We start from the raw sequence: 25,269 nt of genomic DNA on the forward strand, positions 1-25,269 counted from the left end.
AAAGCTGCTACTTGCGCATGCTTCGTAGAAGCTGTGTAAAATCCCCAACCTTTTTGGCACCAGGGACCAGTTTCAAGGAAGACAGTTTTTCCACAGACTGGGGGGGGGGGGGGGGGTAGGGGGATGGTGTGGGAATGACTTAAGCATATTACATTTATTGTGCACTTTATTTCTATTATTATTACATCAGCTCCACCGCAGATCACTAAGCATTAAGATTCCGGAGGTTGGGGACCCCTGTTCTAAGGCATGTTAGTTCCCTGGTGAGAACTATTATGGAAGGGTCGGGAAGGGCTATCCCAGGACACCAGGGTGCCTCTTAAAAACCACACACATCAAGGCTGGGACCACCACAGTTTAACTCCCCTGGCACCTACCTGCCAGAATGCAAGCCAGCCCTCACCTCCTTAACCCATCACTGGGCTGCAGGTCAAACTGGAAGCTGCCCTTCCCTTGCCTAGTTATCCTAGGAAATCAAGGCCTGAATCCTGACTGGGAACTGGCCCATCACCCACTCACCACAGCTGCCTGGCAGTAAAGCCAAGCCGAACACCAGCCACTTATGAACCTGGGCATGGGGTGGGGGTGGGGCCCACAGAAGCAACACCCGGGCGCCTTCACTCACCACACAGTCGTCGATGATTTCTGAGAGCCGTGTCCGGTGTTTCCTCCCCAACCTCATGATTTTTTTCCATGTGTAATAGTATTCCACACATTGAGCCACCGTCTTGGACTTCACCTGTCGGGAAAACCATCTCAAGATCAGCTCCAGCAGTGGGCAGGGTGCAAGGCAACCAGTTTTCATGCAATTTTAAGTTTGTAATAGGTAGGAAGTTTACGCAGTTAAATAAAAATGCGTGCATGGTGGAAAATCTCCTCCTCAGCCCTGTTCTCCAGCCATCCATTCATCCGTTCCCTCCCCACCCCTGCAACTCAGCTAGCCTCTCTTGTTCATATCTTGGGGGGATGTTCCAGAATTTCTCTACATGTATACCAACAACACAAAAATATATTCCTCCCCACCATTTTGCCTCACACAAGGTAGTACACTATATGTACTGTTCTGTATCTTGACTTTTTCATAAGAGGGCTTGAAGATTTTTTTTCACAACCATCCATAGCGAGCTCCCTCCCTTTTTTTAACCCACAAAGCAGCATGCTTTTTCAAATGCTTGAATGAGTTTGGCTCTCCGAGTTGCTGACCTTCAAAATCTATTTATGAAAAATGTTCCTTATTAATCAAACAGGAATATAAGGCAAAAGTTATGATGACAAGAGCTTAGTGTTTGCAGAAAACAAGACTTGTCCTGTTCTCCCCCAAAGGGGCAAAGGTAAATGTTCTAAAGAGAAAAAAATTCCTTTGTTTAGTTCACAGTTCTCTAAGTTCAAAGTGGGGTTCAATAATGTGAGTTTTCTGGAGGCAGGCTGGGTGTCCTATTGGGTGTGGAAAGAAGGCCACCCACACACTGAGAGTGAAAAGGGCACCTTCCAGACATCTGGTTGCCCCCTTCACACACACCTGATATAGTGAATTTCTACATTAGAGTTGCCCAGGTAAGGAAGATAGTGTCCCAGAGAATCCTAGTTTAAAATCCTGAATTGCCTGGTGAGCATGTCATGTGAATCCATCATCAGTCAACAAGGTGTGGGACCTTTAAGAAATAATAAAGCGTAGGACAGGAGGGGGTGACTCAGGACAGATGGGAGCTGCTGGAACATGGGGCAGCAAAGAGTGCGGTGGCCTCCAAGACAGAGTAAGGTGGGTGCGAATTCAGATCTGATGATGGAGGCAAGTCGGAGAAAAACTCCACCTATTTCTGATTCTCATTCACTCAAGGCCCAGGGTTAAGGACAGGAGACAGGAACCCAGGACAACACTGAGGCCCAGCCCAGAGCCAGCGGTAGCTGTCGTCTGAGACCCTGTTCTCCTTGGACCTGAGCATTTTCATGACCTTAATGACTCAGTATGGTTCCATCATTCATCGGTTCGCTAAAACACTCTGAATCATTGTAACTTTTAGCCTAAACCACCTCTCAGCCAATTATGGCCTATTACATTTATTATGTATGTGCTGGACAAAATGCTATTTCATTCTGGTGACAGAACTCTCTTTTGCTGCGAGATGCTGTATATGTAATATTTTATTACTATTATTACTGTCCTTATGATCAGGGGCCCCACAGCAGAAACTCTGCTACCGGCTAGGGGCAGGGCTCATATTCTCCCTTCTCTGGATCTCCCCCTCCTCCCACCATATTCTGTCAGAAACATGATAGATCTGTCAAACACACATGAAATAAATTATATAAATTGTGAAACAGCAGGCCCAAGCTTATTTTATCCTGATAGAATGTATAAATCACACATCTTTATTAAGATAAAAATACCCCTCCCCACCACTGCCACATCCAAATAATCTATGCCCTCCTCCCCCCACCTCCTCAATACCAGGGCCCCGCCATCCATAATAAATACCATCCTTTACCAACAAAAGATGGAAGACATTGTTTTGGTGACAGTCTTAAACCAGCAATAAAATAATTCTATATGTATCTTTAGGTGCACAACTTCCCAAATTTGGTTTGAAGAGAGCAGTGGGAAAAAGCATGCTTACCATCTTCTGTACAAAAATAAAGTCTTTGCTGTAAGTGGCTAGTGCTTTATTAAACAGTTTTCTTTCTAGGGAGGTCCACTTGTCCGAACCTAAAACAAAACACAAACTTCATAAAAAAACGGCCCAATTCTTCCCACTTGTAGTTGCTGGTTCACTTAGTGAAGTTACAAACTACAACTGTTCAGTGTGTGACATGTAAATACCCATACTACACTTCTTTCTGAACAAAAAGCCAGTGCAGTGTAATGGTTAACAACCCTGCCACCTGGGTTCAAATCTTAGCCGTGGCCTTGACCTTGGCAAGTTACTGAACCTAAGACTTGGTTTCTTTACCTATGAATGGGAATGATTCTGAGTGTTTCCACCTCTTAGAGGACTTTTGTGAAGGTTAAAGAAGATAACTCCCTAAAACTGTCTCTTAGTAACTGGAAAATCGTGAGCACTCAGCCGATTTTAGCTACAGTTTTTATATAATTAGGGAGGGCAAGCATTCACGTAGCAAGTGCTCCTCGTGCATGCTGGACTCAACAGTCTAGTGGGGAGAAAATCAGGAGGCAGTGCATTCAAGGGGATGACTGCAAGGATGAAGACAGGGGTTGGGTGCCAGTGGGGCACAAAGGAGGAACACCAGACTCAGGGAAGCTGGGAAGGCTTCCAGGAAGAGGAAACACCTGAGGAGGGTTTAAAAAGACACAGAAGCAAGTCAGGCAAGAAGGAGATGGAATGACTTCCCTGGTGGCCCAGTGGCTAAGGCTCTAAGCTCCCCATGCAGGGAGTCCGGGTTCAATCCTGATCAGGGAACTAGATCCCGCATACCAAAGCTAAAGATCCCACATGCCACAACTAAGACTTGGTGCAGCCAAATAAAAAATAAATAAATATTTAAAAAGAAGGAGATGGATGGGAATTCTGGGGAGAGGAAGTGGCGAGTGCACAGTCAGAGAGGATACATTTCATTCATTTATTCGGCAGATATTTACTAGATATTTAGATCGCTGGGTGGAGAGGATCCCCTGGAGTAGGAAATGTCAACCCACTCCAGTATTCTTGCCTCGAAAATTCCATGGTCAGTGAAGCCTGGTGAGCTATAGTCCATGGGGTCACAAAGAATAGGACACAGCTGAGCCACTGAGCACACACACATGCAAGACACTAAGGGGGGAAAAGCTAACACTTATAAGTGCTTACTATATGCCAGGTTCTAAGGCCCTCAAAGATACTAGTCATTTGCTTCTACAGACAACCCTATAAGATTGATATTACTCCTACCCATTTTACAGATGAGGAAATGGAGCTGTTCAAGGAATAAGCAGTAATCTGGTATGGCTCAGCTACAGGGTTCCAGCAGAGGGAAGGCAGATGAGGCTGGGAGGAAAAAGGGACCGGTTCCTGACAAACCTGTAGACCAGTGAGGAAGAGGCCCAGATGTGTCAGGCTGGCGCACCTGCCTCATGGCTGAGCTTGACATTCATGTCAAAGTAGGATATGCAGACAATCACAGAGAATGGTCCTGGTCTATTTCCAAGGGAAGTCCTATTTCTGTGGGCTGCAGAGAAGGCTCAATTTCTGTGGCTGGTTAGCAGAAAACCCGGCCTCATTCTAATTTTTTGAATTCCCCATATCTCTGATTCTTTGGATGGTATATGCCTGGGCCTTTGACAGGCTTCTACTTTTCAAAGCTGTCATCTCCAAACCATAGTATTTTTCCTTCCAACTAGGACAAGCCCAAGATTTCCATTTTGCTATGGTTCACTGAGGGGCTGAGGTACAGAAAACCTGAATTGCTTCTTCCCTCAAAAGATTTGACCTGAATCATTTGATTAGGTGAAACCATGCCTGGCAGGCAAGCAGGAGGTGGAGATCCTAGGATCCTTGAGAAAATATGTGATTCGGTGATGTCAGTTCAGATTTCTGAAATAAACACCTTCTCCGTGGGACTACCTGAGGGGTCCTTAAGCCAACAGCTCTGGCTCCAGTACAGAATACTGTACTCTCCACATCGGGGCTGGTCCAGGTCTCTAAATATCACCACCTGACTCCTTTGGCTTGCAAATTTCTCTAAAAGAAAAGCAGCTTTCTGATTAATCCTCAGCAGAAGGAAGCATCTTCCACTGGTTCTAGAGACCAGGACATCTCTGGTTGTGCAAACCATCGTGACAGGGAGGAGAAGTAGGGCCAGGGCTTTGGTGAAATTCTGCTAGAGTGGATGTGAGCAGAGGAGGTCGGTGGGATTTCAGGCTCTGGAGTATTTTCATCACCATTCCTCAAAATTCTTCCAACATTCAAGAACTTGGGGTCCAGGGTCCCATCTGCTCCCCTTGTCCGCAGGCAGAGACAGAAAGAGTGAAACAGAAAGTATGGACCAACAATTGAACAACCACAGAGGAGTCATGGTTCCTTTTAGGTATCCATCAAAACAGTAACGAGAGATCAGAGAGGCAATGGTGTAAGTGGAACACGACAGGGACGTGTCACACCAGTCGAGTCCCCTGACAGGTGTATAAGGATAGTTTTGTTCTGCCCTGATGCAGGTCCAGTCTGTGCAGCTCCAGGTTGCATCTCAGTTAGGAAGTTAGGGAACACTTTTTTTTTTTTTTTTTTCTGTGCTGAGTCTTTGTTGCTGCATAGACTTTCTCTGGTTTCGGTGTATAGGCTTCTCATTACAGTAGCTTCTCTTGTTGTGGAACGCAGGCTCTAGGGCTTGCAGGCTCAGTAGTTGTGCACAGGCTTAGCTGCCCTGAGGCAAGTGGAATCTTCCCGGACCAGGGATCAAACCCATGTCCCCTGTACTGGCAGGCGGATTCTTAACCACTGGGCCACCAGGGATGTCGGTTAGGGGACATTTTGCTGATGAAACACCTCCCAATGAGGTGAGTAAGAATCCTTTCCACCCTCAGCCAGACCCTACCTTTCCCCAGTCAAAGTGCAGCTTTAAACCCTCATGAGACACTCAAGGGCCATGCAGCCTTCTCAGGTCAGCACCCAGCCTCAACGGTGGGTACACTTTCTTTCACCCCACACCAAGCTCATCACTGGATTACTGCCTAAACCACAGTGTGAAGTCCCCGGGTCTGTCTTCTTGTGAGATGTCCCTTCATGTCCCCAGATGGCCTGCCAGTTGTAACCCCACAAGGGGAAGTCACTTGCTGGACCATCTGTTATGGGGGACCCTCAAGCCTCATAGGGGAAGGAGGCCTGCTCCCCATCAACTCTCTGGTGGTTTGAGTTTTTTTAAAAAAATAATTTCTCTAGTTGCAATGCGCAGAGGCTACTCTCTAGTTGTGGTGTGTGGGCTTCTCACTGCAGAGTACGGCCTCTGGGGCTAGCAGGCTTCAGTACTCGTGGCTTGCAGGCGCTAGAGCACAGGCTCAGTAGTTGAGGCGCATGTGTTTAGTTATCCTTCACCATGTGGAATCTTCCTGGACCAGGGATTGAATTCATGTCTCCTGCATCTTCACCACTGAACCAGCAAGGAAGCCCCTCTTTGTTGGCTTTTAGGGCTGCAGCTCTGTGACGGGGTCTCCAGTCTTCCTGATCCCGAGGTGTTCACTCCATACCACCAGTCTTGGATTGAAGTGGGTTGTATCCTCTTGCTTTCCTCTCTGTGCTGGCCCGAACCCTGATGACCAGAGCAGGGAGCAGGTGCTCAGATGGTGAGAGATGGCTCCTCTACTCAGTCCTAGGGTCCATGGTTTAGCACATAGGACTGTGCTGTGAGTGCATGTCTGTCTGACAAGGGTGTCCATGGACTGAGAGACAGAGGTGGGGCCAGCAAGCCCATCCGTTCTCACACTCACGCTAGAGCAGGCTCTCTACCGCACCCTGATCACGGGATCACCCACGGGGCCAAGAATCTACTCCAGGTCTCTTGGGCGGAATTCTCAGGCCCAAAGCCTGGCATATAGACATAATATCTGAATGTGCTCACCCCAAATAATGAGGTCACTGTGCTGTGATTAAAAAGGGGCAACTTTAATCAGGAGACAGTTTGCTGTGAACCTGGTTCTGCCACTTAACTCCTTCTGCAAATTTACTTCTCTGAGCCTCAGTTTCCTCTCGTGATTTGGGGATCGTGACAGTCATGCAGTGCCTAACAGCGTTTGGTCCTAAGGAGGAGCACAGTGAATGTCTCAGATCTGGCCACTTGGACAGAAGATTCCAAATAAGCTTGCTGCCGTGGGAAACATGCTGTCCCTGCTGACGTCCATGTTAGTGGCACTCGTGAAACCCACTGGTCCCTGCCAGTGTTCCCTGTTGCGCGTGTACACTCACAGTCTTACTCCAGGCCGCTCGGCACTTGCCCAGTCTTCCTCTCCCTGCCTCGAAATCCTCCTGTGATCCGTCGAGGTAAGGTTCAGAGTCTCTCCTCCCTCCTGGAGACTGTCCAGCAGGAGCGTTTTCCCCATTCTAGAACAAGGTTTTTTTTTGTTTGTTTTTTTTTTAAGCCAGCTCTTCTTGGACAAAGTCCAGGATAAAAATGCAAAAACCGAGGCAGGGGGCTGCCCCAGCTTCTCGCTTGGCCACCCTCTCTGAGATCATTGCTGTCCACTCAGTACGTCCTTAGAGTCAGTGGGCTGACACCCTCTCCCTCCCCACCCCACACTCATTCATTCTCCCTGGGGATTCCTGGATAGTGGGCTATTATCAGCAGGGGTCCCTAATAAGACAATTAAGCCTTATTACAAAGAGTCTAATTAACAGGAGGAAACTGGTGCTGGAATAGTATCCAGAGGAGAAACGTTCTGAGCTTCCGTTGCTGGGAAACAGGCTCTGGATGGTGGTGAAATTTGGGGCAATCTATAGTGAACGCAGGCAATTAAAGAGAGACCTGGAGGGGTGAGAGAAAGTTTGGGCACAGTATCTTTTAAGGAGGGCCTTCCTGTCTTCCTTTCAATCTTTTAAAAACTGTTATTGACGCTGTCACATAGGTTACATAAGAAAGACATGTTCACTGCAGAAAAAGGAGGACTTGTTTTTATACCAGATCTTCATTTTGTGAAAGATTTTCCATGATGGGTGAAGGCTGAGTAATTTTTTTAGGGGTGCAGGTGAACTGAGTGATACCAAAGCTCCCTCCAGAGGCAAAAGGCAGGGAGGCCTTGGTCTGAATCCAGAACCTGAGCTTGTCCACTGACCTTCTTCTTTCCAAGTGCCATGTCAAGCCAAGCAGCAGAGTGAATAGTAACTTGGTTCCTGCCCTTTGCGGGGGTCAGTCTCCAGCTAGCAACATGGGCTAAGAATGCCTGCGAGGTGACTTCACAGCTGTGCTTCTTTCAAAGTATTCTCTGGAGAATGTTATTCTGTCTCCCCACCAAACTGGGGCAACTTCCAAGACATAGACAAGCCTCCCTCGACTGAATGGGTATTTCTTCCAGGTCTCTCCCATCTCTGGAGTCAAGTCAAGGTTTAGGACCCAGTGGGCTGTGGTAGGGCCCATATGAGCCTCTGCTGAACTCTTGCCAAGTGTTCCAGGGCCAGCTCTGACACCCCTCCACTCCGCACCCATCTGCAGGAATGACCGGCTCAGCAGAAAAACCAAGGACGTTAGAAGTCCTCTAATCACAGCCAGGCATCCTCGCCCCCTTGACACCCCCACGCTCAAGCCTTCTCCACCCAATCCAGCCGCTGACTGGGAGCCACTGCAAACAACAGCTGCCCACATATGGGTGGAGGGTGCGGAGAGAGAGCTGGACCAGGCATTGGTGTCAATTTGAGAGCTCTGAAGGTCACGGCAACAGCGCCGCCCTCTGAGGATCCTAACAGAGTTCCTCCAGGCTGGCCAAGCAGCCCCAGACCTGCATGAGCTGCCCACCCACACGGGCGTCTCTTTTGGGCCCCAGAACTGGCCGTTCTTCCCTCTTCTTTCTGAACTGCTTGGGGTGGGATGGGGTGGGAGGGCAGTCAGGAGTAAAGTCAGGGAAGTGATTTTCAAGGGACCCTGTCTCTGTCTCCCCCAAATTTAGTCTCCCCCTGAACCCGTCTTTCCACCTTCCCTCCAGGGCACAAGCCAGGGAGATCTGACCTCTCTCTCTAGACAACTGGGAGTCTGGAGTTCAATTCCAGGGCCAGAGTAGGGCTGAAGTGATACTGGCCACAGCCCTAGAGGCAGAAGCAAAACAGAAGACAGTGGCCCAGGGAGGCTGAACTGAGCTGACAGACAGTCCTACTGGAGAGCAACTCAACAGGGCTTGGCACAAAGGCCAAGGCAGGATGGGGCCGCAGGGATGGGACACACTGACATCCGGAACTAAATCAGAGGTGGGGGATGGTGAGAAGGACGAACGTGGTCGTGGCTGCTAGCTGGGGACGTGAGGGGGATAGACTCTGAGCCTCCTCTGTGGTCTGGAAGGGAATTGCCAAGGAGACAGAGTCAGGTCAGACTTCAAAGACCTGCTACCTCTGTCTCATAATTTTTTTTTTTTTGCTCATAATTCTAGAAGATTCTATGGGGCCCCATTTGTGATCACTTCCTGGAGAAGACGAAGGACTGGCAGACCTAGCTGAGCACCCTTTCCTTGGAGACACACTGCTCAAGGGACACCAACCCTTCACACCTCACAGCTCCTCTCTTGTCTCCAAGGGTCAAAAAGATTCTGGAAGCAATGAGGGTGCTTCCTAGTCTGCCTGTGGGGGCAGGGCACAGGGGATGAGCAAAGTACTTTCCAGGAACTCTCAATGCCCCCAAATCAATCAATTTTAGCAGAGTTTAGGCCATTCCAGTTTCAAAGTTTTTGTGTTCAGTCACTCAGTTGTGTCTGACTCTTTGTGACCCCAAGGACTGTATAGCCTCCAGGCAAGAATACTGGAGTGAGTTGCCATTTCCTCCTCCAGGGGATCTTCCCAATCCAGGGATTGAACTTGAGTCTCCTGTGTCTCCTCGCTTGGCAAGCAGATTCTTTACCACTGAGTCACTTGGGAATCAAAGCTTTTAGTCCTGTTTCAATGTTTTTGTTTTGTTTAGGGTGTGGGTAGTTTGCAGCCCATAGTTTTCCCATCTTTTTCATGTCGTGACACACATTAAAAAAAAAAAAATCACAATTGTTGCTTGGCATGCTGGAAAGAACCGGAGGGGATTGAGGTTCCAGACGAGGTTGCTCACTGCTGGAACTGACCAGCCCCGAGGTGCCGGCCACCCCAGTCACTCCGGGGGCTGAGGGCAGCCGCGGCAGATGGTTGGGAAGTCACACCCACTAAGCAAAGAAGCTTGACACAGGCTCCAGGAGGCTGGACGGCCTGTCAGGGTTTAATGGGCAGCAGATGACACTGGGAATTAAGAGAGGATTGAATTGTTTCCACAGCAGATTAGGGAGAACTCCCACATCTTCTAGCCACACTCAAGGAAGACACCGAGTAGGAAATGATGGAGAAGATATTAAGAAACTGGCTCCTTGAGGCAGACAGTGGAGCCAGGGACAGGGAGCCCTCTGAGAGCACCGTGGTACCTGCAGAACAGCCCTCCCCTGAGGCCACATCTGGCCACCTGGACCAAGGCCTAGAAAAGGCACCACTGGGTCCCCAAGGCCACTGAGGTAGTCAGTACCTATCGTACAGGGTCCCTCCAGTCACCAGAGACACCTTCAAATGAATACCACCAAGGGGCACTGGAGGATCCAGCCCTCTCTGAAAGAGAGAACCCGGACAGGCTCGCGGAGACTCCAGAATAGACAGGGCTACCAGTTAACGGAAATACAGACGCTGGCTTCGACTTCACTTGTCACCACAGGCTCCCCAACCTGTTTCCTTGTCTTTTCACCATTCTCACCACATTCAACTCTCTAAGGCGTGTGCTCCTTCCCTCTTATTGGTGATGCCATCATTAATCCACCCGCTTCTAAGACAGTGTACATGCGTGTGTATGTGTGTATCTATGCGTACATGTATATGTAAGTGTATATGTTTGTGTGTGCGTGCTCAGTCGTGTTCGACTCTTCTCAACCCCACGGATGGTAGCCCACCAGGCTCCTCTGTCCATGGAATTCTCCAGGAAAGAACACTGGAGGGGGCTGCCATTTCCTACTCCAGGGATCTTCCAGACCCAGGGATCGAACCCAAGTCTCTTATGCCTGCATTGGCGGGTGGATTCTTTACCACTAATGCCACCTGGGAAGCCCCCATGTGTATACGTATAGGTACATGTATACATGTGCATGTACGTGTCTTTCTCCTGCCATTTGTGAGACCTGTTGTTTAATAACTGCCTCCTCCTCAGACTCCAAATTGCACGGGGCAGGACTGTGTCAAAATCTGTCACTGTCACTTCCTCATCTTAAATTGTTCAATAAATGAATAATAATGGCTACTAGAATGTGTCAGGCATGAGGCTCCATATGCTCTCTCTAGTCTTCACAAAATGCCATAAGGGATGGAATATGAGGCCCACTTTACAGGTGAGGAAGCCAAAGCTGCAGAGGGCCATGGGGAGCAGGCAAGATTGGATTCCAAAGCCGAGGGGCCGTTGTGAGTTGTTGCCTCTGTGCTCTACCCTCTGGGGCTCTCTCCTGCTGCCACACGCAGGGCCCCTGTTTGCTGTTGCCCAGCTCTTAGCACACCCAGGGAGGGAGGAGACAGACAGACAAATGCCCAACAGCGACCAGTCGGTGGACACAGCTGCCCCACTGGCTACACCCCAGAGGCCCCGGGAAAAGAAGTGGCACTGAGGACAGAACAGGTGCTCTGTTATTAAAAGGGGACACAAGCCACATGCAAACAGTGAGCCCCGGCAGGGCTCCTGGCACCTACCGGCATAGTGGTAATTTGCTAAAGGATGACATTTTAACCTGACTGGTTTCCGCAACAGCAGCATTTCCAGAGCAGCCTGCAGACCCACAGGAGAGAAAAGGCGAGAGTCATTCATGGGGCTGTGCATCCTCGGAAGACCAACTGTCCCACAGGGAAGATGAGCCAGCATGGCAGGGCCCGAGGTGGGGGGTGCTGGAAGGAAAACAAGGGGAGACTCCCCTATCTGGGGTCCGCCTTCTAGTCAGCACCCAACAGGACTCGTCATTCTAATACCTCCCCCGCCCATGCCTGCGGCCAGCTAGTCATGTCACAGATACACAGGTGGCAGCCCAAACGCCACTCCTTCCTTGGTGAGGGCCCCGGCTTCAGAGGTGGGGCCTCCTATGAATGGAGGCTGAGTCTCTGGGGAAGGGTTCTGAGGAAATGAGTGGGTAACTTGGAACTGTTTTTGCAGAAAACAATATCACATGTTTCATTACAACTGAACACAAACAGCTGTATTAGTAATAACTTTACTGCACGTTGTCCTTCCAGGGAGCCTCGCTAAATAACCTATTCAAATCTGCCTCCTTCAGCCTTGTTGGGGTTCTTTAAAAATGGCACAAGTGGAGTTGAGTAGTGGATGGTTTAGGGGCAGAGCAAGGCCTGGAATCTTGCTACTCCAAGTGTGGTCCATGGGCCAGCACCCTGAGCCTCCTCTGGGAGCAGGTTAGAAATGTAGCACCTTGGACCCCAACCTCCCAAACTGCTGCATTTTAACAAGCCTCTCCAGGGGATTCGTGTGCATGTTAGAAGTTTGAGAAGCACCGCTCTGCAGCACTGATCTTAAAAGGTCAAGGGGAGTTTTCCAGTGTTCTAGAGAATCTCTGAAGGGTATCAATAATCTTGTGAGAAGGTAGTACTGGGACATTTGTTTGCTTATGCATTTTCATAAACTTACAAAGCAGGAGGCTAGCTCTGATATAAGAATCACGTGTTTACTGAAGGGAAAGCTGAGGCTAGTGACGTAGTGTTCCAGCTAGGGGTCCCGATTGAGCAGGCAAATCATCAGCTCTGATTTCTGTGAGAAGAGTCCCAACATCCTGGCCTGGGGACGCCAGAGAACTGTGTCAAAAATGGAAGAATGACACCAGATGGTGTGCAGCAAACATCTCCCTTTGGTTAGGGCAGCAAATGGTTCTATGGACATCAAACTCTGATTTCCATGGTAGGGAAGAATGAAGAGCAGAGAATGACAGGCTTTTTTTAGGCCAAGACTTGCTTTGGGAAGGCCTTCTACCTCCACCATTGCAGACCTGTTTCCTGATGTAAATTACAAGACTGCTGAAAAGAAATTCTAGTTTCCCAAGACAGATGTTCAAATCATTATCACTGAGGAACAGATGTGTAGACAAAAGTCCAACCGGAGGTTTTCTTGTAGGCTTTTAAATCCTGACCTACTCACTGAGATAAGGACTATGGGAGGGGACACTGACTGGTCATCATCTTATGAGTTGGTTATATGGGACGTGAGACAACACAGGAACTTTGGGAAATACTTTTCAGAATTTCCACATGAAGAATATGAACTGGGAAGCCTCCTTTTCATGGTTCCTTACCATCACATCACCTTTGGCCTCGAAGAGAGAGTGCAAAGCAAATTCAGAATTGGTCCCTCCACCTGGCAACGCACTTGAACAGCATAAATTAAGGAGATTCTCCACTGTTGGGAACAAAGACAAGACACTGCATCAGAGAGAGCTCAGTGTCACCAGAAAGGCACACTAATCCTAGAACCAGAGGCCCCTGGGAGATATCCAGCCCTTCCTGCCCAGTTTTTCCCAGGCTGTCAATACCTCTTTGCTGGAGGTCGTGGTTTTCCAGCTCTGGCCAGGGCTTCCATACTAGTGTGGCCCTGTGTGTGTCGTGGGCCAGGGCAGAGACATCCTGGAGTTCTGGGATCTCCGCTTGGAATCGCAAGCCAATGTTGATGCGTCTTTAAATTACAAGAAGAAAAACAACAGTGTGGTCTTCAATTTGAGACCAAAGGTAACTGTCAGGGACTTGAAAATGAAGGAAACCAGTTCCTTCTGCAAGAAGAATGCAGGGGCATTGCCTCACAGTGTGATCTGAGGATTCCAGGCATGACTTTTTCACTAGGATAAAGAACAGCTAGAAGATTGGGGAGAGATGCCATGAGAAGCAAGGGAGAAGCCTGGCTGGGGATTCTTAGCTCCCTAGAGCTGGGGAGGGGCTTCCCTTGTGGCCCAGCTAGTAAAGAATCCACCTGCAATGCAAGAGACCTGGGTTCGATCCCTGGGTTCAGAAGATCCCCTGGAGAAGGGAAAGGCTACCCGCTCCAGTATTCTGGCCTGGAGAATTCCATGGACTATACAGTCCATGGGGTCACAAAGAGTCGACATCACTGAGCGACTTTCACTTTCACAGCTGGGAGAGGGAAGGTGCTAATGCCAAGGGGACAGCTGCCCAGAGCATGGCCAAAGGTACCACTTGACCCAATGGAACAAATACAAAGTACTTATTTTATTTTTATCCTTTCAGGCCACTTTCACATAAACGATCCCATCTGAACCTCACAAAGGCCTGTGAGGTAAGCAAAGCAGTGATAAGTATTCCTACTTAATAGATGAGTTAACTAAACTCTACAAAGGTTAACTTGATCAAGATCAAATAACAAAATGGTGTTGGAACCAGGTTTCCTGATTCCTGATTCAATCTACTCACCACTCTACCATCTGGCCTCTTTTGCACTTATCCATGAAGAAAAGAAAAAAAAAAAACCTTTCTCTTCAATTATACCCCCCAACTCAAGTATTCAACAAGCCCATTTGGAGGACCAGCCAAGAATCTTAGGGAGGGGGTAAAGGAGCTGGGTGGTGGGTGGAGCCTCCTAGGGAGCTAGGTACCCTGAGAGAGATGTCACTGGGGATGTGAAGGCCTGTGGCCCCCAACCAAACTGGCTCATGGAGCTGGAGATGGGGACACTAAGGTTCTCCAAATACGAGGCTCCACATTTTTAGTGCCTTTAGTCTGTAGAAAAGGCCTTGAAATACTGGAAATTATAGGGTAACCACCATACTTGAGAAATACCACAATCCTACAATTTCTACGACTTCTTGCCCAGTGGCCACTCAGAAGTACTAGCTATACTTCTTAAAGCTCCTCCTCCCTTTTCTAGGTTGAGGCTTCTATTCTAAAGAATAATTGGCTCTTCCTTACGGTTCAACATCAACGGTCTGCTCTCCAGGCCCCGGGGTGACCGTCAGGCTGCTGCCATCGATGCTGTCTGAAGCACAAAAACCAGAGGTCACTGGTCAGCAGAGAAGGTAATGAAGAAACTAAACTAAACAAGTAGTTACCTAAACAGTCATGGTAGGGCCCCTCTCCTACCCAAACCATGCAGGAGTTACCCCAGCAGTCTCTGAGGAGCTGGAGTGTGGAGCAACGTGGCTTAGGGTTCCCCATTTCTTAACACATGGCTTCCCTTGTGGCTCATTGGGTAAAGAATCTGCCTGCAACGCAGGAGGCCTGGGTTTGATCCCTGGGTTGGAAGATCCCCTAGAGAAGGGAATGGACACCCAGTCCAGTATTTTTGCCTGGAGAATCTCATGGACAGAAGAGCCTGACAGACCACAGTCCATGGGGTCACGGTAGAGTCAGACACAACTGAAGCAACTTAGCATGCACACACGCACTTCTCAGAGTAAGGAGAGGCCAACTATCTCTCTGGTCTACTACTCTTTTTTCTTTTCATTAGTTTTTTTTTTTTGCCTGCACTGTGCAGCTTTGAGGATCCCAGTTCCTGGGCCAGGAGTCACACTTGGGCCCTTGGCAAGTGAAAGCCCCAGGAGTCCCAACCAATGGACCGTCAGGGAATTTCCCTGTTAAGCTTTCTTGTTCTATGACATTCCTCTTGCTCTAGAAAGAGATCCTGCTACAGGCCTTGATCTTTACACCGCGTGCTAAAATGTGGAGGTGTGGTCTTGCAGCTAATTCTATTTGTACGTGTACTTAGTACATTTACTTTGGGTGTCTTAACACGATTCTCCACGGCGCACTTCGACTGTTGTTTTTTGTTTTCGCCCTCATCCCAGGGAAACCCTAATGAGCTTTATGCATTGGTCTCTGTGGCTAGACTGTGATTCCCTTGAGGGTAAGTGTTCTAAGAATTCCTAGCATGCAGCACACGGTCTGAGCCACCTCAAAGGTCTGCGGGCCACCTCAAAGGTCTGTGAGGTGAATGACACAAGGACAGAACGGGAGGCTTCTCAGGGCAGCAGCACCCAGAGCCGGGGTGCCACCCCGGCCCCCGGGGTGGCGGCGGCGGAGTTGAGGGGCGACTCACTGGTGCGGCAGAGAAGCACACGCGGCGTGGGCGTCAGGGGCGTGAGGGGCAGCTGCGGGTGGGCGCCGGGGCCGTGGCCGGCGATAAGCACGTTGCTGAAGAGCCCCGAGCCCTGGCGCACCGGGCTGAGCATGGGCGGGGGCGTGTAGGGGGGCAGCTCGTGGGCAGGGTCCAGGAGCAGGTGGTCACCCAGCACCCGCGGGGAGCGCAGCTGGCTCTGGTACAGGGTGGCGCCCGAGTGCGAGGCGGCGAGGTTGGGCGTGTAGGAGGGCGGTGGCGGGATGAAGAGCGGCTCCGGCCGGTGCCGGAACTTCTTCTTCTCCGATGGCGCGCTCCTGAGGGCTTCCTCGGCTTTGGCCGCGCCTGGCTGGTGCTTCTTGGGAATTTCCTACCACGGGAAGAACGATCGGATTCAAATACTTGGGCTTTTCCCTCAGGCCCTTGCCACAGGTTGAGGGGAGGGGGAAATCTGCGTTCTAACGGGAACACGCCCCCCCTCCCCCGCCCCGGTCTGACCCCAGCGTCCCCTGCCTTGAGAAACGGTCACAGCCGTCTCTGACAAGGCGAGATCTGGTGGCTTGGTTAAGGGAGCCGACTTTGGTTTGGGAGGAAATCCCTCATGTCTGGAGACGGATGCGGGGGGTGGTAGGAACAGTGGGTGGGCAAGAAAGAATAAATTCACATTCTTTACTGCTTATCACCGCATTCCCATCTGCTGAGAGGACTCCAGCTGAGTGGGCCCTTTAATTCCCCACGGGCTCCCCAGGGACGGACCTTGGGGACAGATAACACATGTTCTAAGAAGGGGACAGAATCGTCTATTCAGGGAAGCTGGCAGAGGCTGTGGGGCAGGAAGACGGGGGGTCAGGCCTCAGCCAAGGCTCCCAGGGCCAGTGACCCACACACTGGGCTCTCCCTCGGAGGTAACTGTCAGGGTGGAGGAGGGCCAGCTGGGATCTCTGAGGCCCCCTCTCAGTGGATCCGGAGACCCTTCCCCCTCACCACCCTTCACTGCTGCTCCCAGCAATAGTGGCTCTCTGTGGCAAACCCTTCTCCTAGGTTGGTTTCCTGTCAGCGGAGTTAGTTTATTTTATTCCAGCAGAACCAAGCATCTTCTGGAAGGAAGATTTGCCACATGGAAACAGATATACTAATAAGTAAACATATGCATGGAAGGAGATAAAGCAGGGCATGCCAAAGCCAAACACAAACAGACTTGGTTGTGTGCCAGCATCAGCTCAGAAAACCCAGAGCTGGGTGAGGCCGAAGAGACAGTGGTGCGGTTGAGAGGGGGAGGGGGTGCAGAGGGGATACCTGAAGGGAAGTTCTGGGCAGTCTGTGGTCCCCTCCCACGCCCTGCAGGCCAGTGCCTGTCACAGCTGTGGTCCCTGGCAATCCTGGTATCCACCTTGGTGCCTCAGTAGGAGGCAGCAGGGGGTGATGGGAAGGGTTGGCCATGGTCATGTGACCTGCCCCAGTCCCCCCTCAGCTCTGGGCTCCTCTCCCTCTAACTAACCCTGCTGAAGGCAGTTCTGCAGCCTTCAGCACTTCAGGCTGCCCCTCCTTGTCTCCCCCTCAGTTTCTGGGGTGCCATCCCAGCCCCTAGGAGGGGAGTTTAGGGAAGCAGAGAGGTGGGGAAAGGAGAAGGGGCAGAGGGGCTCACCCCCCTGGGGGCTCTCCTTAGGCCACAGAGCCCCAACCTGCTTCCTTTCCCCACCAGAGGGCTCCTCGCTGCCTGAGGCTGAGATGGAGAGGGGACTGAGGAATGGGGAAAGGATGCCTGTGTCCCCCAACCAGGGGAGCAATCCTGATGCTTTACACCCAGTTCCTGGGTGACTGATGAGGTCAACTGAGGACCCTGAATGTCTTCAACACTGCACCAGAATCCAGACCTCTGACCAGAGACAGGGCCAGAGGTCCCTTTGGGCTCTCTCGCTCCTTGAGCCTCTGGTTCAGTAACAACAGCTCTGAACTGTAACTTTCCAATCCTCCAGGCAAGGCTCTGAGACTGTGGGCCAGGGAATGCCCCCAGAAGGTCAGACCTGGATGTCACCTGGGAGGAAGCATTTACAGAGTTCCAGCCAAGCAGGGCCAAGTGCTGAGAGGTTTTAAAAGCTCCCCAGAGAGGTGACAGCCACCGAGGAAGCCCACTCCCTTCCCCCTGAGGTCACAGGAGAAACCATGGTTCTGAGAAGGGAAGGGTCTCAGCTGTCTGTACCCCAACTGACGAGGAGCACAGTGGGGATTAAAACCCAGGGCTCCTCCCTGGACATTTTCATCTCTTAATATATTAAGTGTCAAGACCTTGCTCACATGTACTCAGTCCTACTTCATGCTTCCACTTCAGCTTATCTCCTCACAGTATCTTTCTCACCCTTCCCACAAAACCAAGTTCATCTCTGCCTTCAAAACTCTGTCTGGAACTCCCCTCATGATGGTCTTGTAACACCAAACATCCCTTGCCTCATCTTAGTCCCTAATGACCTTAGCTTCCGGGGTATATTCCCCACCAGCCCCATGCAAGGCAGCGCTGCCTTGGTGTCTCCATCTTGAATTGAGGCAGACCTGCTGCCTGGGGCTCTGACCCCTGTGTCACTAGGAACCTGACTTTCTCCAGCTTCAGGCTGAAAGTTTCCAAAGGGTAGAAACAGTGTCTCTCCCACCAAATCAGGCACTTCCCTGGGCAAAGAGGGGCCTGGCTGTGTGGTTTCATCTCTCTGCCTGTCGCTGGCCCCCAGGACCTGCCAGCTGCTGGGTGTCCTCATCTCCAGAGTTTCTCCATCTGTCTTTCCTCTTCTGAGCTTTGATATTATGTAGAGAACCAAAAAGGCTCTTTCTGGACTTTTCTAGTTCTCTTAATTATTATTCTCCCTATCATTCTCCTGGCCCAGCCCCACCTTTATGCCTCCTGGAATCCCAGCGGGCACTTATTCTGTGAGAACAAGTATGACCCAGCACAGCACTTTGTGGGGAGGGGACAAGTCTGATGTAATGAACCATAGGGGTTCCAGACTCCACAGGGGTTGGGGGTGGGGGCGGGGGGAGGGAAGGAAGGGGAGAGGGAAGGAGAGGGAAGGAGACAGAGAGAGATCTCTGTCCCAGAGCCAGGCTAAGCTGCTTGGGTGAAGCACTTGGAAGCTGAGAAAGAGAAGGACAGTAAGAAACACGAATCTCTTTGCTTTCTTGAGATTGGGGGTGGGTGTCTCAGGGGAATTACTTTGGGAACCTCAATGAATCAGGTCCTCTGAGAGTATTTATTTATGCAGAGGTGATATTGAAAATATTAAGCATCTACTAAGGCTGACCATCAGCATGGATGCCTGGAGGACCCGCGGTGCCAGGGGGTTACACCTCTGGTAGATGGATCTGGGGAGGTCTGGAGATCCTGGGGGAGGGACCAGGGAGGGCCCTGGGCAGTAGCTCTTTGCGATCCAGAACAGTACTTCCATATTTTAATCACTGTGATCATCAGCTGAGTTATCACCTCTGTTTTTAATCTAGGAACATCTTCAGGTCTCTCAGAATCTAATCTGGAACGTGAGCCTGGTAGAGTGCTAGGTGTTTACTGGGTAGCAGGTAGATTGGACACAGATGGGAATTCCAAGGGTGGCCACAGGGGCTCAGCCCCAAGGGGCCATGCCATGTCTGAGCTCCCGCCGGTGGCCCGGGCAAAGCTGCCCCCATCTCCAAGAAAGCAAAGGGATGTCCCCACCCCAGGCAGGTGGGGCAGAGAAGCAACTCACAGCAGGCGGGTTGGGGGCAGCCCCGTGGGGCGAGTGTGGGGGAGAGAGGGTCATCCTCACGAGCACGGGCATCTCGTCGTCCGACATCGAGCTGGCTGGCTTGTCTCTGGCCGAGGGGGCGGCAGCGACGCTGTTGGCGAAGCCCTGAGAGCTGGGCTTGGGCGGGAGAAGCTTGACAGGGACAGACACGGGCATGACCATAGGCGTGAGGCTTTCCGCCTCGGGAGGGAGCTGAGGTGGCGGCGGCGGAGGCGGAGGCGGCAGTGGCGGCTGGGGCTGAGGCGGAGGCGCTGGGGCCTTCTCTCCTTCCTCCTACACAGACAATAAAAGCTTTGATCCTGGGCTCAGAGCAGCTCCCACAGTGGGGCATGCAATTTCACTCTTACTGCAACGTTCCTGGACATCACGCGTGGGTGACAGAGAACCGCCTCAGGGTGGCCTCCTTCCTGCCACCCCGAGTCCCTCGGCTCTAGTGATGCCCATCGGCAGTGGACAAGGCACTCTATTTTCTACATTAAAAAAATCCTGACCACGTATCACTTGTATATTCAAACAGACAGTGAAGAAAAATTATTGTGTGGTTGTCACTGCTTTTAACGAAAAGGATCTGGACTTAGAATCAGGCAAAAAAAAAAAAAAAGGAAAAACCCCACATAAGCTCTCATGTAGGACCTTTTAATTCTATGGGCCGCAGTTGACTTATCTGTCAAATGGAAGACAAAGATCTTTTAAATGGCACCGTCAAGAGACGGAGTAACCTGGATCACATCAAAGTTTTTGGTGAACAGAGAGTTAATCTCATAGACTTAAATTAAGATGCACAATATTCAAAGAATCAAGAAAATTCTTTTGAGTTTTAACCTAACTCTAAAACTGCATGGATAGTTCACCACAAGCATATCCTGCCTTGAATAATCCTGAGGGCATTTAAAGGTCTCTGGATGCTAGAGTCTAACACTGGTGCCCCAGTGAATAGAAAATGCTGGCTGGGAGCCTGATGGTCACACTAGCTCTCCCTGGCCATTGACTACTGATCTGGAAGGCCTAAGGGACCTTGGTCTTGAGTGCTTCATGCAGCAGAAGTTAAAAACAATATTGCATCTCCATGTTTTCTTTGCTGTCTTCTCCAGGACGTAGAGAGACTGGGATCCCCTAAAAGGATTTCTACCACCTCAGTTCTGGATTTTTGTTCATGGTGCCAGTGGAAGTGGGGACTGTGTGACCTGGCTGGCTCCCAGCGTCAAAGCTTGAGCACTTCTGTTAGGGAAGGACTACGCCTCTCCAGGTCCCTCAGGTGGGGCTCATATTACTCCATCTGATGGCAGCAAAGCAAAGCAAGCAGCACATGGCCTGGGAAGGATGGGGGGTGGATTCCTGCTCACCTGTTTGAGGCTGGGGGAGGCCCTCATCCCCCCATGGGACCGCATGTGGCCATTCAGGGCAGGCAGGCTCTTGAACTCCTTCAGGCAGATGGAGCATGTCAGCTTGTTCTTGGCATCAAACTGCTCCCCAAACACTCCTTTGGGTTGGCCGCTGCTCAAGGGTAGGGCCAAGTGGAGAGGATACGCACATCAATAAAGGGAAACAGTGACTCATCACAAGGCCACACAACCCACGATGAACCCGTTTCATTCACCCAGAGGTCCCACAGCCATGGCCCCTCACCAATTCCCTTTGGAGAACTGGGCCCAATTTGCAGATGGAAAACGGAGGCTCAAAAGTAGGAAAGGGTATGCTTAAGATCATGCAAAAGTTGAACCAAACATCTTTCTTCATTCCAGGCCTTCAGTGCTGTTTTTTTCCCCCCACCTCTGGCTTACTACCCTTCTAGAAGCAGGGTGCTTGGGTCCTCCTCTTCTAGAAGCCTTTCCTTAGAGATATGAGTCTCAGTCCTCTGTTTAAGTCTTCAGATTATACGTCTTAGTTTGTCAGGTTCTGGCTAACTCTGGCGTTAATGATTTACTACACCCGCGAGGGGAGGAAGCAAGACTGTACTATTTCACTATGGCATCCTCAAAGCTTAGTTCTATGTCTGGCACACAGTAGGTACTCAATAAACACTCACTGAATGGATAAGAGGGCAGAACATGGGCTTTGGAGTCTATGCCAGCACCCCTACTTTCTCGATGTGCAAACTTAAGCTCTCTGAGACTCAGCTTTCTCATTTGTAAAATAATAATGATAATAACAGTTAACAGTGGTTGAGTGCTTACTACATGCTAGGCACATGGTAATCACACCCACCCTCACTGAGTTACTTTTATTAGACATGATATGGAGTAACAGTAAGTGGTTCAACCACAACAGCTGCTATTATTATTCTTATAAATTTCTTTGTGGAACCAACTTTGAATTTGGAAATGAATCATGAGACAATCCAGGAAAACCTCCCAGTCTCCCCGCATGCGAACAAGCCTCCACGCATCCATCCTACCTTGACTCAGGAGACCCTGGCTGGGCTCGGCCATCAGGTAGGTGCATCTAATTTTGAGCAATGCAGGACACGAGAAGAAAGAAGAAAAGAAACAAAAACATGTTTCTGACGAGAGGAGTCCTTGAGCAGTGCGAACACCAGGGCCTGCCCTTCTAGGATTCCTCCCTCTCTCTGCCTCATGCTGACCGGGCTCAGAGCTACTCCTGCCCTTGCCATTCCACACGTGAAACTTCCAGTCTTCTTTCCCCTGATGATCATGGGCTTGGGGCCACACCCCTGAGGATGCCCCGCCAGCCACAAGCCCACTGGGACTCAATCCCTCACCTCCTTTCCTGTTCTCCCCGTCTACCCCTCTGTGCACGCACAGACTCCATTCCCAAGAGAGACACAGAATGGAGAGCTGGATGATACAGGAGACTACTGATCTGGAAGGCCTAAGGGACCCTGGTTTTGAGTGCTTCATGCAGCAGAAGTTGCAAGGAGACCTCCTGCTGGAATTCTTTTTAGCCTGGGCCATGTCATCTTATTCTTGTATTCACAAAGGCTCTCAGCTACTACTGGCCTGAGTCCTAAACAAAACAGGGTCAAAGGGAGTTCATCTCTGGCTTTCGACCTTCATCGGAGCGCTCTCTTCATCTACCCTGGTCTTATTCAAGGTACCCTCCTCCCCTGAATCTGTTGTCACTTGAGTGTAGCACTTGGAACACATCAAAACATGAACGGTGCCCAGCACACAGTAGGCAGTTTTATGATCAAATATATTTGGGAAGCAATTAAGAGTTAATACTTGTCACCCACAGGCTGAATCTGACCTGCAGACATGGTCTGCTTGGCTGGATTGTTTTTAAAAACTCTGACTATGGATATCATTAGCTGGGGCATCGGCCCTCCAGTCCACACAATCCATAGCAGGCCATTCTGCTTATTGACTTTACCTGCCTGGATCCTGTGGGCAGCTAAGGTTTTCACCTCTGCAACTACATGAGGTATCCCCTCATATTGATTTCTCCCAAGAACCCACTCCCCTCCCCCGAGCAATGTCCACTAAACATTCTATGGAACTCCTATTCTAAGCAATAGACTTTGAGAAATGCTGTCATAATATGGTCTCCCTCCCCAGAAAGGAACAATTTCATAGGAAGTCCCCTAAGCATACAGACCTAAGGGGGACAAGACACCCCCACTGTGTGGTCGCTGGGCACCTGATGAGGCCTTGACCATGACATGCATCATTGGGGATCTGATACGGTATTTTGGCCACCTCTTTAGTGAGATTATAAGCTCTACGGGCAAAAGACTGAGTCACAATTGATTTCGTATTCCACAGTGTCTGGTTAACATTTGTGGAATAAAGAAAGAACGAAAGTGTCGGAGGGGTTTGGAGGACTGGACTAGGCACTGCACTGGACTCAGCTCTGACTGGCGCATGCGCACCCTGAGATCCCGGGATTAACATCCACTCTGAGAATACCTGGGGCCACACGGCACTGGGAGACAGCTGCTGGTGCTGAGGCCCCATGTTGTTGAGGTGGATGCTGCCGGGGGACAGGAGCGGCCGGTGCGGGAGGACACTGCTGGCCCGGTTCAGGTCGGAGCTGGCCGCGTCTCCCATTCCTGTATCTGGAGGCCCCAGGTCCCCGTGGGAGCTCAGCATGGCCTGGGCCTGCCTGTCGCCTGGATAAGTCTTGGGCTGACCGTCCTCAGGCTGCTGGTGCTGAGGCAGGTGGCTCTGCTGGTACACAGGGTGGCCGTAGGGCTGCTGGGGCTCCTGGTAGTAGTACTGGGGCATGGAACCCAGCTGAATTAACTGGACTGCATGCGCCTGCTCCGGGGTGTATTGGTGGGGGTCCCTGTGATAAGAAGGGGGCTGCAGGTGCATCTGGGGCTGCTGCGGCTCTGGCAAAGGCTGTATCATGGGTGGGGACTGGTAATACTGAGGTATCTGCATTGAACCCTGTCGCGGCTGCGGCTGGGGCTGTGGCGGGCGAATCTGCTGTTGTGGCGGTGGCTGCATTTCTTGCATGGATACCCGCTGATGCCCGGCATGTGGCTGTTGCTGCGGCGGGTAATACTGATGTGGCTGCAGCTGCTGCATGTGCTGGGACAGCATCTGGGGGGCCTGCAGTGACTGTCCTCCCTGCACCGGCATCTGGGCCAGTGGCTGCTGGTAGTCATAATACAGGTGCCCTTGGCTCGGGTGCTGCCCAACCTGGAGAGCCGGTTTGGACAGCCCTCCGGTAAAACCAGGATGAGGCTGCTGGGACGCCTGCTGGTAGCGGGACGGGAGAGCCGGCGCTGGGGCCTCCATGGGCTTTTGGGACAGCAACTGGCGGAGGGCGCTGTCGGGCGCTCCGTCCATCACTGCCGACTGGGTGTGCAGCACCTGGGCCATATTGTTGACCTGAATTCGCAGGTTTTGGTTGGCAAACACCTGGGTGAAAGAGTCTAGCTTGTGCAGGACACCGCTGGTGAGCTTCTGGGTCCGGATCTCACTGGCCTGCGAGTAGGTGTACTGGTAGCCATCGGTGGGCTCCGCCTGGGCTGGTGCCCCCCACATCATGTTCGAGTTGGTCAGGTTGCCACGTAGCTGGACATGGTTTCCAGGCCCTGCGTGGCCTCCCCACCCTCCCTGCCTCGAGGTATCCACTTGGCCAAGGTTTTTGGAGCCAACAGCCAAGCCTAGACCATCCCGAGTGTCTTGAGAGAAGTGGGGGGAGATGGGTGATGCCTGAGGGGCATCCATGCCAGCCCCAGGCACTGTATTCCCATAGTTGTGGTTCAGCCCGCTGTGGACACCAAGTGGTGGCTGTTGGTAGAAAAGGTTCTCACCACCATGGGCCACGTGGTTGGTCTTGTACAGCTGCTGGTCCCCCATGGTGCCTGCCTTGGTCGTGAACGTCCAGCCACAAAACCATACAAAAACGTCAATGACACAAACCCGAAAGGACTGAAACCCTGAGAAGCAGAGAGAAAGCGTCCACACTACTCCACGGCTGACATGTCCGTGACTGTGGCTGCAGCCAGGTGTTCCTGTTGGCCTCTACCACGCATGTGCAGAGCGAGAGGTTTTACATCCTCACCAGGGCTAAGGGACAGACCAAATGCCACCGTGGTGAAGAGATGCTGCTCACACCTGCAAGACAAGTTGCAAAGGAGAGGAAAGGACTTACTTGGATGTTTTGCAATGAGCAACTGTATCTACTACAACTCATTAGAGAAATAAACACAAAACGAGAGCCTGGGTTAGAAATAGCCAGTTTCATACACGCCACACCTTTACACTGATTCCACAGATCTTGACCCTCACGTGAGATGTGAATTCTCTTACTTTCAAGCCATTGCTCCATGGCTCATTAGTTCATCGATTCGTTAATTCATTGTTTTGCTCACTGA

The 25,269-nt window shown here is 50.9% G+C and overlaps 1 protein-coding gene and 1 long non-coding RNA gene across 42 annotated transcripts in view; one reads left to right on the top strand and one right to left on the bottom strand.

Moving 5' to 3' along the window:
- TRERF1 (transcriptional regulating factor 1) overlaps positions 1–25,269 on the bottom strand; it is a 206,270-nt gene that overhangs the window by 13,196 nt on the left and 167,805 nt on the right. For 17 of the 41 annotated variants that reach the window (XM_081518600.1, XM_081518606.1, XM_081518612.1 and 14 more), the window contains 11 exons: positions 23,348–25,009; positions 21,877–21,923; positions 20,825–20,975; positions 19,443–19,754; positions 15,700–16,087; positions 14,574–14,640; positions 13,190–13,329; positions 12,953–13,056; positions 11,355–11,430; positions 2,616–2,704; positions 626–739 (listed from right to left, as the gene is read on the bottom strand). In XM_081518600.1, the coding sequence (XP_081374726.1) occupies positions 626–739; positions 2,616–2,704; positions 11,355–11,430; positions 12,953–13,056; positions 13,190–13,329; positions 14,574–14,640; positions 15,700–16,087; positions 19,443–19,754; positions 20,825–20,975; positions 21,877–21,923; positions 23,348–24,751 (2,892 nt within the window). In that variant the 5' untranslated portion in view covers positions 24,752–25,009. The remainder of the gene's footprint in view (positions 1–625; positions 740–2,615; positions 2,705–11,354; positions 11,431–12,952; positions 13,057–13,189; positions 13,330–14,573; positions 14,641–15,699; positions 16,088–19,442; positions 19,755–20,824; positions 20,976–21,876; positions 21,924–23,347; positions 25,010–25,269) is intronic. The other 24 variants (XM_081518637.1, XM_081518631.1, XM_081518624.1 and 21 more) reach the window with 4 other exon arrangements.
- Positions 13,765–25,269, top strand: part of LOC145516873 (uncharacterized) — a 28,990-nt gene continuing 17,485 nt past the window's right edge. Inside the window, exons 1-2 of the long non-coding RNA XR_014061828.1 lie at positions 13,765–13,944; positions 14,533–14,680. This is a non-coding gene — a long non-coding RNA (uncharacterized LOC145516873). The remainder of the gene's footprint in view (positions 13,945–14,532; positions 14,681–25,269) is intronic.

Source organism: Giraffa tippelskirchi, chromosome 8 (genome assembly GCF_054371585.1).
Source record: "Giraffa tippelskirchi isolate mGirTip1 chromosome 8, T2T-mGirTip1v1.2.pri, whole genome shotgun sequence".
Classification (NCBI taxonomy): Eukaryota; Metazoa; Chordata; class Mammalia; order Artiodactyla; family Giraffidae; genus Giraffa; species Giraffa tippelskirchi.